Source organism: Protopterus annectens, chromosome 1.part0 (assembly GCF_019279795.1).
Source record: "Protopterus annectens isolate FY-2018-M chromosome 1.part0, PAN1.0, whole genome shotgun sequence".
NCBI lineage: Eukaryota > Metazoa > Chordata > Ceratodontiformes > Protopteridae > Protopterus > Protopterus annectens.
The window spans coordinates 1526020795-1526036892 of NC_056725.1; the positions used below are offsets into that span (position 1 = coordinate 1526020795).

The window sequence follows — 16098 nt, forward strand, 5'->3', positions numbered from 1 at the left end:
CTCCGAGTTCGTGCTACAGTGTAGGAAAGGGAAATCTTCCTTTTCTATACCATAATGCATTAAAGTGCTATCTCAGAGTTGGTATATTTAAGTATCGAAGGGTGTGGGGGGTGCAGGGGGGCTTTACTTTTACTTTTTTTTGTGTGTGTTGATTTTAACGAATTTGAATTTTCAATTGTTTGATTATTAGAGGTCAACCTTTAGTGATTCAAACAAGTGAAAATTCAATGTTCCAATAGGAAGCCCAACTAGACACCTCAGTTCAAAAAGCCTTTCTTTCACAGGAGAGCCTAGATCCTTAATTTGATCTGTTTCTAAGGTTTTCCACTCACACTTCTGTCACTGCAAGGGAATACCTCAGGATTTTGGTCTCATGGCGTGTTTGACTCTCAGCTGTGAGTTTTGTTTAGGGGCACCTGGCAAGACTCCACATGGGAATGATACAGTGGTGTCTGAAATCTCTTTGGTCCCAGCATAAATACCCTTTATCTTTTAAAATCCCAGTGCTGGGGTTTGTCAGAAAAGAAAACTTTTGGTAGACAACAAATATCCCTAAATCTGGGACTCTTCTTTTCCTCCCTGCTGCAAAGTAGTCAGTCACCACAGACACTTCGGACTTTGGAGTGCAGTTTAAGGAGGGAGGAAAGCGCAGAGGTATGGGACACCAAGAACAGATGCAAGCACTTATATATCAAAGAAATGCTTGCCCTGATCACGACATTCAACAGTCTGAACATTTGGCCCCTGAGACCTCTTCAAAGTGGTTTCTGACAATGCCAGTCTTGTGGTACATCAGCAAACAGGGAACCAGAGCGTAACCCCTTTGCAGCCTAGCTGTGTTAGCTTTCCATATAGCTTCACAGTACAATCTCACTCTACAGGAGACCTACATTCCATCAGAGCAAAATTGTGTGTTTCAAGCAGACCTTTTTTTCCCTCTTTGAACAATTAACTGGAAGATTCTTTTCCAGGACTCTATGCATGAAGACAGATGCCTTTTCTTGTCTTTGGACAGAAATGTCCTGTGTGCTTTTCCACCCTTTTCACAAATATCCAGGGTACTTCTGAAGATTTAGAAGAAGTCCTGCAAGATCATTATGGTGACTCCTTTCTGTCCTAGGCAGCTGTGGTTCTCCTTTCTTTTGGAAATGGACAGGGTCAATTTACCTCAAGCTTCCTCAGACTGTCTTCTCACACAAGAACAAAGGCACTCTATACACCCTGACATCAGTCAACTTTAATTTACTGCCTTGATGATAGGATCTTAATTCCCTTTAGGCACCTGTTTACTGAGGACATGCACCAGATACTAATGGAGGCCAGAAAGCCTGCTATTAGAAAATCATATATTAGCAAATGGAAAAGGGTTTTCTAGTTGGAGCCAACAACATAACCATCACCCGTTCAGAGCTAGTTGTTCTCTGGTTTTACAGTATTTGTGAATGCTGCTGTTCTGTGGCCTTTCTTACTCCTCCATTATGGTTTATTTATTGGCCATTTCAGCATGTCTACCCATGGATCCTCCTCTTTCAATGCATTTCAAGTTAAAATGTTTTTTGAAAGGAGTTTTGCATAAGAGGTTGCCAAGAAAAAAACAGTAGCTTCTCCCTGAGATCTTGCTGTTACATTAGCTTATCTAACACTTGCTCCATTTGAATCGGCTATCCTGGCTGACTTGATGTTCCTAACATGGAAAACAGTTCTGATTGCTCTGACATCTGCAAGAGGGGTGTCCGAGTTGTAAGCTCTTATGGTGAGTCAGCCCTACCTCATTTTCCACAGGGACAGGATATTTTTGAGAACTAATCCTCCTCATGCCTAAAGCGGTATCTGAGTTCACTTTAAGAAAAAACTCTCATCTCCCCATTTTCTTTCCTGAAACTACAAATGAGGGAGAAAGGATACTCCATACCTTGTATGTTCGCAGACAACTCTGGTACTATCTTGATAGAATAAATCTTTTAGATCTTCATATCATTATTTCCAAATGGCACTCTAAGGCTATTAACTTTTTTGTACTCACCACAGCATATCTATTTTAGGCAGGGTGAAGGCCCACTCTACCAGAGTCTTGGCTTCATATGTGGCTTTTTGGACAGAGTTGGATTATAGAAGTATTCTAGAAGCAGCAACTCAGTCATCTGTATATACTTTTATGAAGCACTGTAAGCTTGATTACTTCTGTAGGTCTATATCAGGCTTTGCTAGGACTGTTCTCCAGTGGCTCATGGACTCTTCTCTTTACACCTTCCAAAATTTTGTAAGGTAGGGTAATCTACCCATATAGCTAATGCTGCTGCAGCAATAATCAATATGATGAACATAGTACAGTTGTGTAGGTTAACTTACTATAACAGTAGATGTTTGAATGATCACTGCTGCAATAGCTGCTGCCTCCCTCCAGCTCCCCTTGTTTGTTGGTGTGTTTTGTTTTTTGCCAGGGTGTGGACTTTTTATTTATTTATTTATTTTTGTTCCTAGCTTTTTCCTTTCAAGGTTCAGCCTCCCTCTCAAGCTGTGATGGGCTAGGCATTCTGATCTGTCTTTAGACAACTTGACTTGGTCTCCCTAACTGAGCTCATAGAAGGTGCCCTGAAGCTTTGGAAGCTGGCTGTCTGTTATAGCTTTGGCAGGAGATAACCCAACTAACTAAAGCTACTGCAGCAGTAGTCATTCAGACATCTACTGTTATTGTAACTTTACTTGCACAACTCTACTTTTTTATTCCCTTCATGAGCTTTGACATGAGTGCTCTTCAGGGACGACTTCTAGCTCAGTGCTTTCATAGAAGGTTACTAGGCTATAGGCCCTGAGGCCCTTACAAGCCTAGCCAAGAATTTAGCCCATGTTCCAACAAATTAGCACCCTACGCCACTGTCCAGCAGGGACATAGGTGGAATCCCAGGGGTGTATTTTCTGTTCCCCATCCAGTTATCCAGGTTGCGCTTTAAAAGGTTTAATGAGGTACTCTGCTTTGCGTGGAGAGGGAGTCTGTTCCACAAAAGGGAGAGTCTCTGGGACACAAATCAGTCCCGCCAACAAGTCCTTTTGATGTCACAGACCAGGTTGAGGTCTCGCGTGCGGGTTACTCAAATGGAGCTTGACTTGTGGATATGCAGCAGTCCCATCAGGGCGGGGTCTGAGATTGCTTTGTATGCCAGACAGAGCTCACCTCTGAGGAGTCTGTAGGAGACTGAGTACAGGGACAGGGGGGACAGGGCTTTTAGCCTGTCTGTGTAGGGTAGATGCCTAATGCCCTGGATTCTCCTGGTGAGGAATCTCTGTGGTCTCTCCAGCTGCAGGAAGATGCCATGTGTCTGGTTATTAAATTATATAGTCCCTGTTGCAGACATCTGCAATGGCTGTTGCACCCATGTCTCTTTACTCACCTTTTTTCCCAATAATCGGTCATTAGGAACACATCTGCTCAGGGCACATATCCAAGGGACCTAGACTCAAAAAGGGGCTTTATTAGACATCAGCTTCCTGAAAATGAGTATGATTCTTCTTGGTTTGTATGATTTTTAGGGCTGCTTACCTCAAGATGCGATTGTCATAGATTGAAACAGCATTTTCAACAGAGAAAGTCGAACCAGGTTCTAGCCCTTTTGTCAGGAATTCATGAGTGTGGGCATTCCAGTCGCAATGATTTCTTATAGCAGCACATATTCTCATGTAAGCCAACTTGTTAGTTTATAGACTCAGCAGGCGTTTCCTGATGCAACATGAATGCAGCATGGCTGATCTTCTGTAACTGTGGGATGCCTTGCTGTGATCTTTCTATCTCATGAACCAACACTAGGGCACAACTTTTTTTCTTTCAACCTCTCTATAGGGTCAGTCACCCTGGGATTCAAATGCACCAATGGCAAGTGGGCTACTATACACTTCTCCCCCTTCCTTTTGATGATGAAGTTTCTCCAGAAAGCCAGGTTGTGCAAGACAAGACCCAAGTCATTCTCATCTCTCAGTTTAGGTCTCTTAGGTATGGTTTCCTTCATATCACTTGATTCAGAAATCTTTACTACTAGAGCCTCACCAAGGCCTTCTTTCTCACCAGTCTGTCAAGCCCTTATCTAGACTTAAACTCCCTCAGGTTGACTGCATGGTTTCTCCAGTTCTACTAATGGCTAGAGACCCTTCTTAACCTCCCAGGATGCCTCCCAAGCCCCATTAGCATCCCAGAAATCTTCTACTAGAAAAACATACAAAAGCAAATGACTATGGAGTACTTAAAACATTGATCCCTTCACAATTCCCATTCACTTGATAACTTCATTTTTGGTGGATTTTTTTTTTAATAAAGGCTGTATTCTAGTTTTTCAACCATAAGGGTACATCTAACAGGCATTTTCAATTTTAATTAAGGCTTTATCTCTTCTGTAGTGGCACAATGGTTCCCTTTTGAAATCTCAAAGCTCAAATTACCGAGTCCAGAGGTAATGAAAAAAAATACCAAAAATACAGGAAAAGAACAAATATTTTGTATTGCTTTTCTCCATTAAACCTTCTTTTTTCAGGTAGGCAAGTTCCCCTGCACTCCCCACAGCACTTAACTTATATATACCAACTCTGATACCTCAGTGAAAAGAGTATTTCAAGAAAAAAGTCTCGGGCTTGGTGTATGCAAGTCCAGATTTTCAACCATTCAGTATCCATATCTCTGGATCTGGCAGTTTATATCCCAAGATTTTAAATGGCTAGTAGCACAGAGTGCACAAAAGGCTTTCATGAGAGTGATATTCTTGCTGAGACTTTCCTTTAAAAACCCAATTCCTTCATAGTTTCATAGTATAGTACTAGGCTATCTGCCCTGGGGCATTTGTAAGCCTAGCCATAGTGATGTGGCTTTTGCCACCCCATGAAATGGTACATAAATGTACAGAATAAATCTAGAATACTGTGCCTCTGTCTAGTAGTGACACAATGAAGGTCCCCTTATATAATAGAATTAGTTTACTGTGCCCCTGTCTAGCAGTGACACAGATGTGACCCCTGGGGTAAACTTACGATCTCCCATCCACTCATCAAGATTTCTCTTGAAGAGAGTCAGTGAGGGGCTCTGCCTAATACGAACTGGGATCCTGTTCCAAAGCATGGGAAGCCTTTGGGTTATGAATCTATCCCTCCAGCATGTCCTATTCATACTTGTGCTGAGGTTTAAGTCTTTAGCTCTCGTGGTCCTGATGGATTTGGATTTTTTGAGGTGGAGCATGTCCATCAAATCCTGATTGGACATGGCCTTGTACGTCAGGCAGAGATCACCTCTGAGCAGGCGGTATGCTACTGAATAGAGCTGAAGTTTCTTTAGTCTGGCAGAATAAGACATATGTTGGAGACCCTTGATCCTTTTGGTGAGGTACTTTTGTGGTCTCTCCAGCTGTTGCAAATGCCGGGTGAGGTACATACCAAATGGGGCATTGTACTCAATCATGGGTCTGATGAGGGAGGAATATAGGGGTACAATGACATCCTTGGATCTGGATGTGAATCCCTTCATGATGAGGTGTGCAAGGTAGAATGTTTTTCTGACCACTTTGGCAACGTGGGTGTCAAATGAGAGGTTGCTGTCTACTTGGGTCCCTAGGTCTCTGATTACTTTTTCCGTACTCAGTGGGTTGCTGTCTGTGATAATTTGTGGGTACTTTGTTTTTTCCAAAAGGGATGACTATACATTTTTTGGCATTTAGTTTAAGGCCATGACTACGGCACCAGTTGTCCGTTTCAGTGAGGCCTTTTTGTAGGATGTGTGTGTCTGCTGGTGTATCGACTATGGCGCCTAGTTTGCAGTCATCTGCGAACTTTGTCAGCCACAGCCCTCCCATGTTTGCTTTATCCTGTGTGGGATCTTTAATTTGTGAAAATTTGACTCATTTATTCTTTGAATCCGCAGTAGCAGACATTAAATATCTATTCTGGAAAATGTTTCTAGTTGCTTTCATTTTGCCCAGAGGAGTTTCAGAATTACAAGTACCTTCCTGATGCCTACTATACCTAATATTTCTTAAGGATAGACATTCACTATGCACAAACCCAGCCTTTGATGCCTAAAGTAGCATCAGACTTTACCCTTAAGCAGTCAGTGTTCTTTCCAGAGTGCTCCAACAGGGACTGAATGTGAACTGTGCGGCCTGGATGTTCATGTGCAGCTAAGATTGTATGTATATAGGACTGGCCGGTGTAAGAAAGATGGCCACCTTTTCATTTCTTTTACTATTGAGATTAGGTTAAAAAAAAAGCATTGTCCAGATGGCTGTCAGACTGTATTGTACACTGCTCATAGAAGTAAGTCATTGCCTGGTAAAATTTATGTTTGGCTAAGTCTATGGTTACTTCCTTGGCTTTCTTCAGAAATGTATCTGTTTGACATTTGTACTGCTGTGACATGGACTTCACTGCACACACTTGCAAGACATAGAAGCTTGATGTGATCTCAACATCTAGGTCTTCCTTTGAGGCCTTCTTACGCAAAGCTACTCTCTGTCATCCTTCCACCAGAAATGTATAGAAATGGACTCTTTCCTGCTTATTGAAGTTCACAGACTAGATCATGCAGATTCAAAAGCCATGCACTTGCCAGAACAGATCCAATGTTTTCAACATGTGAGCTGTCTGATCAGACCATTGTACTTTATACCAAAGTATTGTATCTGAGAGCTCCGATTCCTCCCCTACCCACGATTCCGCCCTCCTGCCTGAATTATCCCAGATCTCGTTTGCTGCCTGCCTTAACCCAACTTGTTAACCAAGAGCTCTTCCATTTCACTATAAGTGAAGCTTCTGATCCTCCCTATTTAAGATATTTAGGCTTATTAGAATTTAACAGTGTTAGGCTTTTCAAATAGGTTGTTAATAATTTTTTTTATTTTGCTTTTGTTTACCGGGATAGTCCACTGGGCTAGCAGAACCCATTTTCAGTGGAGGCCTGGAGAGAAATGCTCCATGATACAAAAGATAATTTATAATTACAAAGAAGTTAAAAATAACAATAGGTTTGTAAATTAAATTACAACCGATAACACAGGAGTAGAAAGTACAAGTTTTAAAACATCACAATTATCATACGTTAGTTTTATACAATCAGTATAAGCTTGTTGCATGGCACATTTGTTGGTAAGAGTTCTAAATGCAGTGGTACTTTTAAATACAGGTGACTAAGAGAACAGGAAGAGTGGAGGAGATATTATGGAGGCTTAGTGCAAGTACATTTCCAGCATGATGAAAAGAGGGAATAGAGAGAAATTTTAAAATGAGAGGAGTTTTGAATTGATTGAATGGTTAGAGTAAAGCATTCCAATTTTTAGCTATTGCATGAGAGTAAAGTAGCTTGCTAGGAGGAAGATTCGGTTTATGGACCTGTAGTAGTTTCTGATCCCCTGATCTAAGGGACCTGTTTGGGTGGTATTTGTGTGTTTTTCCTAGTATTTGCTGCGTGTTACTGTGTGTTCTCTTAGGCTTAGTCTTTAGGTAGTTAGAATTGTATAGATTTACTTTAGTTTAACATAATTAAAATAGTTGAAATATTTTCTGATAATACATTGTATTACAATTAATGGTGTTATTTGTTGTCTTCTAATGTCAGAAAAGTTTACAGGCTTCAAGAAGTGCTCCTCCTATGGGGATAAAATCCTGTCTCAAGACCCACACTGTGGGAGTATGTATACTGTTTGAGTCCTTCCCATTTGCAAGATTCATGTTCCATTTGTGCTGCCTTCAGCACCATGGCCCTCCAAGGAACGAAAAAGAAGCTTATTTTGAAAAGGCTTCTTTCCCATCAAACAGGGTTCAGAATGTCTTCAGATCCAAAGGCACTCTTTACATCTCTGACAAAAAGAGTAACCAAAAAAGAGGTTAAGAGAGAACATGACAGAGACTTATCAAAGGAGAAATCTAAGGAAAAGAGACCAGAAGACCTTTTGGACAAATCTAAGAAAAGGTCCCCATACTCCACAGCTATTGTTGGTCTGACACTTAAGGTTTCGAGGCAGTTGGATCCTGTTGTCTCCGGGATCCGAACCCCCCCCCCCCCGAAACCTTAATTTTTTTCTGGGGCCCATTAGACTGAGTCTTCATTTGCCCATGCTTCGAGGCCTGCTGATAGCTTCATCTTCAAGATCTGATCAATCCACTGGGAATCTTGCTGAGTTAGATAGCGACCAAATGATGAGGAAGTTTTTGAGGATTCTGATTCAGCTGGGAGTTTTCTCAGCTCCATCCCAGAGGAAACAGTTGGTATCAGCCCCTTATACCCTGACCATACTGCCAGTCACCATACTGCTTCTGACGTCTCCATTTTTGGAGCGGTTTGGATCTAACCTCTCCACTGTATGAGCTTCAGAGCCGATAACCTGGAGACTTAAGCTTTGACTTCTTCCCTCACTCACCCAACACCTATGCACTCGTGTCAAGTGAGAGTCCCAGAGCCAGTGTGTCTGAGTGCCAAAAGTGGAGTCAACTCCAGGGTTTTTGAAGCCTTCCATACCGCTCGGTGCTTCAGTCCTGGAGAGCTTGGTTCCAAGTTCCTTCTCTGAGCCGTCCATCCTTGGAGTCAAAAGAACTACTGATTCTTCTGTTTTATGTGGCTCTTCCTTGGCTCTTTTGGCTGAGTCAACCTTTGAGGCTGTGGAGAGGACCTTGGCTGGGCCTGGATGACTGGGATGTGCTCAGAGTTTGGATCCATCCAAATTCCCCATGATGACAGCTCCTTCTTCCCCACATTCTGGTCTACAAGGACAGATGGATCCTATCAGGTTCAAAACCAGAGTTCGAGCTCCATGTCCCACTCCAGTACATCTCTCTCAGAAGTCTCAAGGCACATCCTTGGAAGAGGTCTTGCAAGCGGAAACATATTGACTGCTGTCCTAAGTCCATCCAGAAGACACCAACTTAGATGAGGGAGAAGGCTCCCCAAGGTACCGCCCAAAGATGTTTCCTTTGGAGACATCCTTGAATTAATGAAACGGGTGTAAGGATCCACTGAAACCCCTTCTTCTGATGATTTTTTTCTTGAAGCTTTTGGGTCCGGCACCACAATGTCCTGGGTGGTCCCTCCTCCTGATGTCTTAGTTGATCTCACCCAGAAATCCTGGAAGGAGCTTGATATTGCAGAGCAAATCCCGAAAAAAAAATTAGAACATTTTAAGTTGTCCCCAAAGAAAGAAAACACTAGGCCAAGGGTCCACCTGTAGATACCATGGTGGTATCAGCAGCCACAAAAAAGGAGCTGTCCGAAGAAACTTCCTCTGTTCATCATAACAGGGAGTCACGGGTGTTAGATTTGAAGAAACATTTGCTGTCAGTGCACTGAACTGTGTGGTATACCTGACACGGTTCCAGTGAGATTTGAGCAAGGAGCTTTCAAATTCTCTGGTGGGTAACTTAACTTCAGATATCCAGAAATATGTAAATACCCAGTTGGCAACATTCGATGATGACCACAGGATAGACATGTGACTACTGTCCAGTGCAGCAGATAGCACAGCACAAGCAACCAGCACAGGGTATTACCATGCAATGTCATGCCTGGATGTGGCTCTGTGACTTCATGTAAAGCTTTAAGACGTCCTTCATAAATGCCCCCTATGATGGTTCCACCTTATTTGGGCCAAAAGTGGGCCAAAAGAAAAAGAAACTGTTAGCAGCAGCTAGTACGACAGTAAGACCTTGTATGCCATTGAAATCTATTTTGCAACTTCTCAGAGATCCTTTTTCAGGAATCAGAGGAGGCAGAGGTGGGCAGAAATCCCATGGGATGTTGCACTTGAGGCAGAGGCATTATCCAGAACCAAGGTTTCTATGAACCTTTCACTGAAAAACTTCATCATCTATGAACATTTGTCCAACTGTTGTGCTCTGTAGGCAGTCGGGGGATTTTTCTCCTTCCAGCCTGGCAAAATATAACTTCTGATTCTTGAGTGCTAAGGATCATTACTGGAGTGTACACAATGCCTTTTGTAGAACCCCCAAAGACAAAACAAAAGATTCCCAGTACTTCACCCAGTCAATTGGAATCTGTAGCAGCAGCTTCTAAAGTTACTGGACAAGAGTCATCCAACTGGTCCCCCAAGACCAACAAGGGTCTGGAGTCTATTCAAGGTTCTTTTTAGTTCCAAAAATGACAAGAGACCTCGGACCATTATTAAATCTCAGCAGTCTGAATCAGTATTTAAAACAGACAAAATTCCATATGGTCACACTACAGTCCATTCTACCTCTGCTGAGGAAGGACATTTGGATGTGCTCTGTCAATCTGCAGGACACCTACCATCATATCAAGATCCAGCGGCAGTCCAGGAAATTCCTCTGTTTTCTGCTGGAAGCCTATCACTATTAGTTCAGGGTGGTGCCATTCAGTCTCAACACGCCCCCCAGGTGTTCACCAAGATAATGGCAATTGTGACAGCTTATCTTAGACTGCAAGGGATCCAGGTATTCCAGTATTTAGATGATTGGCTTCTAACTGCTACCTCCAGGGATCTGCTACTGAGGCATCAATCATTCCTGTTGTATCTAACAACTCGCATCACTTAACATCAACAAAAGCAAGTTGTCCCCTTCTCCATCCCTAAAATTCGTAGGCTGTCACATAGACACAGTACATCAGATAGCAGAACATCCCCTAACGCTAGTCAAATCCATAAGATCCATAGCCCTCCAGGTGATAAAACATCCCCAGCCCCAAGCTTGACTTTTCTATGACTCTTGGATCTGAAGGCTTCCTCTATAATTATGGTTCTTTTGGCTAGATACCACATGAAAGTTCTACAGTGGACACTAGTTTTACAGTGGTCATAAAAAGTACATCCCCTTCACTACAGAGTTTGACTCAGGTCTGCAGAGAGCACATTCAGTGGAGGATTTTGTCCAATTCAGTTATGAAGGGCAGACAGTTCCATCCTCTTCCTACTCCCATTGCCACAGTCACCAGATACCTCCCTTCTTGGGTGGGGGGCATTTTGAAGGAAAAACAATCTAGAGAATGTGGTCATCACCAAAGGCCTAACTTCACATTAGTGTTTTGGAGTTGAGAGCATTTTTTCCTTATGTTGCAGGTATTTCAAGACCACCTACCCAAGGCCGTGATTGCCACACACACTGAAATGTCAGTGGTTTGGTACATCAGCAGACAGAGTTTTATGCATGCATACCCTCTTTGCTGGGAAGCCCCAAGTGTTTGGCAGTGGGCAATGTCTTCAGACTGCTTCTAGTAACAATGCACATACCTGGAATGCCCACTATTCTGAGGGACACATTGAGCAGAACTATAGTATTACCTTTTGAGCTGCCTCTCAATAGAACAGTGGCAGTTGAGATTTTCAGATGTTGAGGCCAAACTTGCTGCAACCTTTTCTGCTTCATACCTAAAGTATAAATGCAAAAGTTACTTTACCCTCATCCCTCCACAGGGAAAGCCACTGAGAGATGCATTGTCCATCTTTGATCCATAGGTCTCCTTTATGCCTTTTCTACCAGTTACCCATGCGTGAATGGGCGTGCCTTCGCTGAAGGTTGGGTGTCGGGCTGGCAACTCGGCACCATAAAAAATCTACTGCCAGTCATTAGCGGACCGGAGTTCTGCTGTGGCAACCCCTAACCGGGAAAAGCCGAAAAGACAAACAAACAAACCAAGTGCATTCAAAAAGCTATGGAATGCAAGACCAGCGTACTCCTCATTGCCCTTTTCTGGCCTTGGCAAGTTTGGTTCCCTTTTCTTTGGCCTCATCTGGTTCACCCACTTAGGGTTCTGGATCAATTTCCAGACCTCCTCAGTCACCCATCTGGGCAACCTCTACAGGATCTCAAGACCCTAAAATTGACTGCATGGTTTCTCCAAATCTGATTGCCAAAGTACTCCCCAGTAGTCCATATATCTTCTTCTCAAAGAAACCCAACCAAAAAGACTTGCCAAGAGCAAATGAAAGTGTGTGTCCATTTAGGCCTCTTCTAAGGGAACGAGATCCACTTCCCCACCACCTTTATATGAAAGTTTAGAGTTTCTGTCGGAAGTATTCAGGGCTGGCTCAAGTTACTCTACAGTTAGTCGAATTAGCAGCCATTTTAAATTTTCACATATGAGTCAATAATACATCTGTTACTTCTCTCAAAGTGACAAAAGCATATCTTTGAGGAAACTTTTTATTGAGACATCCTGTTCGTGATATGATCCCTCAGTGGGATATTACTAATGTATTCCAGTCCTTAACCCAAAAACCCTTTGAACCAGCAGTATCTATAGACAGTTTTTTTCATGGAAAACATATTCTACACACCTTAGATGTCCATAGACAATACTGATTTTGTCTCCACTAAGTTTTAGAAAATCAGGTCAACTGTTCATATCCTTCTCTAAGATAAAGCTTGAACAATCTGTATCTAAGGTAACCCTGTCAAAATGGTTAGCAGACTGTATTTCATTTGTCTATGATTTACAAGGTATGTCTTTACAATGAAAGCTTAAGGCTCATTCTACCAGGGCAATGGCACCTTCAACCACATTTGCAAAAATAGTGCCTATCAGTGACATATGCACTGCAGCAACTTGGTCCTCGACTCATACCTTTGCATCTCATAAGATGTGTGGTCTAGAATTAGCAAGTCTTTCGCCTCTGCCATACTCAGGAATGTCCTAAAGAAAACACAGGTCCCTATCGGGTAGCTTGGGAATCTGTCCCATATGTTGAATCAGATAAAAAAAGACCACTTTTGATATAAATGTTATGTGCTTACCATAATGATAGGTCTGTGTTGTCTTCTTTTCATCTAGTTCAACTCCCCTTCTCCTCCTTCCCCTTGCCAAATTGTCATTGTTTCTTTGTAGGGATCAGCCATACCTTCTGCTGACCCTGTCTGACACCTTTGCAACTTTTCGACTGTATAGTGATTTATGTAATTTTCCTCTCTACCCTTTCTTAACATAGTTTTTCACCAATTTTGGTTATGCAGCAAACTTGATCTGAGGGTAATACAGGCAGGAGTCCGAGCTCTCTGATCCAATACTTTGGTATAAGGCACCAAGTTGAACCAGACAAAAAGACGACAATGCATCTCTGTCGTTTTGGTTGAGTACATAACTTTCATTCATGATCCATGTCTATACATTTAAACACACTGTCCATCCTTCCTCATTTAGATCGCTGTTATCCCCCTCTTCTTTGATTTGGCTGACCTTCTTAAATCCGTGCTACAGATCAGGGCAGATTTTCTCCTTAAGCATTCATTGGGAGTCTTTGTCGTTAGTTTAGTAGACACACCACATCTGGAGAAGTGAAGGCTGAAGTGCAGTACGGGAGTTAAGGAGGCGCTTAAAGATCATGTCCAAGGGATAAAATGAAAATTTCTTTTCACACAAAAAAGTTGCACGCAAACACTTGTCTGTGTAAAAAGAAAAGTTCATTTTGCAGTCTTTGGAAAATTATAAGATTTTAAATACAGCTTTCAAACGCAGAAGACATAAAAGTATGGAGCCTTATTTAAGGCATTAATAATAATGGCTAGGCAGGAGATGTTGATGTCACTGTTGGTGCCAGCTCTAATTAAACTGTTATAGTTGTAGTATATTTGGTCATGGCATGTATAGCTATTTATTTATATAGATATAAATGTGTATGTTGTATATAAAGTGTGTGTCTGATAGTTTTATTGCTGGTGCTGTAGGATTACTTCTATGAGATTTGTTGCAGTTGGGATTCTTTTTCTTAGACTACTCATAGATTCCCTTTGTGGTGAGGATTCTTTGGATTATCTTCATTTGACCTTTTAATATTAAAATTTCTAGGAAAAATAACTGTGGACTTTGGTATCTCTGTTCCTTTTGTAGTGTTGATGTTTATCACCACCAAGGTGCTTTTGTGCAAGTTAGCAAGCAGGTGCGCACACTCATTGGGGATTCTAAAGGAAACTGCTTTGACAGTTTACCATTTGAGTGCCACCAGGTACTCGCCAAAAAAAAAAAAATAATAATAATAATGGCAAGTTAAAGCCATATATCGCATTTTCATTTGTAACCTTGTGTGGTATTCTCAAGACCTGTAGAAATCTGAGTCTTTTTTTATGGAATGAGATGTAACATCACTTTTGTAATTTGGTGGTGATTGTGGAGTTCTGGTAGAGGTGCAGCCTAGTAGAATTTTGAATATAGACCGTGCTTCAGGTCTAGAATGGCATTTGCAAGTGAATAACTTGTTCTTTTATTTAACAGTTTCTCCACAAGGGTTGCAAATTATTCTTAATGCATGTGGTTAATGCAGGTTTTACATATGTGATGAATTGTTTATTTACTAGCAGTTAACAATATGTCTTCCTTGGTTTTGTGTGAATAAAGTCAGGTTTGTTTCTTTTGTGGAATAAACTGTGGCTGCAGCAGTTTTGCATACTGAATTACTTCCCGACAGATGCTGAATTATTTTCCGTCTCTCTTGTAAAGGACTGAATGATCCTGCTCCAAACTCCGTTTCTGCAGCCAAAACCTTGGAGGCAACAGGGTGGAATTCCTTTCAGGTAACTTTTACTGAGGAAATGTAGTTTGAATTTCAGTTAGTAATAGTTCTTTGGATCTGTGTATATACTAAATAATCTCTAAAAATGCAGATTTAAAATACAAAAGGTTTAATGTTCGTAGATAAGAACATGCTTTGATGCACTGTAGTACTTTGACTTTGCTTATGGAAATTATCAAATTAACAGCCCGTTTTGTAGCCTTATGTAGTTCATTCTCTAAAAATGTGTGTTGTGATTCCAACCCCACCTACCTCCGAACAGCATGAGCGAATTAAATGCAGTCACAAAATGGTAGAGTCTTAAGTTGGAGAGCCCTCTGCAGGGGGTAACTGACACTTCTTGAGGCATTGCTCTTTGGCACAGTTCTTTACATATTGTAGTTCAACTTGCCACCCACAAGCTTATGCCATGATGCTACATCTTGGACCGATGAGGATATTCCCTGACCCACTCTTTTTTTTCTTGCTGTTACACAGTCCTGATTTCAGTCCACCTTTTTCTGATAAGGAAGATGTTCTTCATTCCACATTGCTGCAGTCCTAACCATTGGGTAGTCCGCTGTCCAGTCGGCCCGAATACCAAAGTATATGGCTGACGTCGGTCAAGGCGCATTAGACTGACGTCAGGACGTCAGGGTACTAATGCGCATGACCGACGTCATATCCTCAGTCTTTTTTGCCGCATGGTCCGATGCAGAAGCAGTTTTGCGAGTGCAGGTTGGCGTTCTGAAATTTTCTGAAGTCGGAGTTTCAGACCGAATCAAAGTTTGCTAAGTACCCCGTTGGGGAATATTTTGTTTTTTTCTTGCCTCAGTATTTAACCGGATGTCAGAAAAAGTGAATAACTGTATTTCTTGTGGGAAACAGATACCTCATAGGGATTACCATACCTTGTGTATACCTTGTTTAGGGCCTGAGCACGACGTTGTTGGATGCCGCTCTTGTGCTAGATTTAACAAACGCACTATTAAGAGAAGGTTAGACTGTGCCAGGTTAGTTTTTGGGAAGCGTTGTAATTATAAAATGCCGTCGGATGCTCCGACGCCCGCTTCCCAAAAGCGCAAGGACAAAGCAGCAAAGCCTAGAGTGGAAGAACCGCAGTCCCGGACGCCGGTTCTTTAGAAGGCTCAGTGGAGCCAGAGGTTTTGCCAGGAGTTTCTTTGGAGTCTCAGGGAGAGACTTTACTGTTACAGGATGTGTCCTCTCAGGAGGTAGGCCAGGCTGAAGGGGCTTCTCAGGTGGCTGTTCTTCCCTCTCTTCCTAAGGTGGTTAGAGCCTCCCCTTCTGTTTCCAAGGCTTCTTTGAGAGGCAGGCCAGGTTTAACTTCAGTAGGGGTTTCTCCTAGCTCTTCAGGATCTTTACCTAAGAAACATATGCTTAAAATGGCAGAGGATTTGATTACTATGATTAGAGGTTCTATGCCCCCTCCTGATAAGAGGCCTAGGGTGGAGCCTGAGTTTGAGAGTTTTGAGCAGTGTTCGGAGGCTTCTGAGTCTTCGGCTGAAGACTTGCAGGACTATCCTCCTTATTCTGATTCTGATGTGGATGATTCTACTCCTTCGGCTTCTCCTCCTGAGGATTTTTCATTTTCAGAGACTCTGCA

General features: G+C 42.2%; 1 protein-coding gene across 1 annotated transcript in view; it reads left to right on the top strand.

Annotated features, from left to right (window-relative positions):
* The window catches only part of GGA1 (golgi associated, gamma adaptin ear containing, ARF binding protein 1), a gene marked incomplete in the record, with an annotated part of 1948856 nt that overhangs the window by 1401156 nt on the left and 531602 nt on the right, over positions 1–16098 (top strand). The window contains 1 exon segment of the mRNA XM_044067846.1: positions 14423–14496. Coding sequence (XP_043923781.1) covers positions 14423–14496 — 74 coding nt within the window.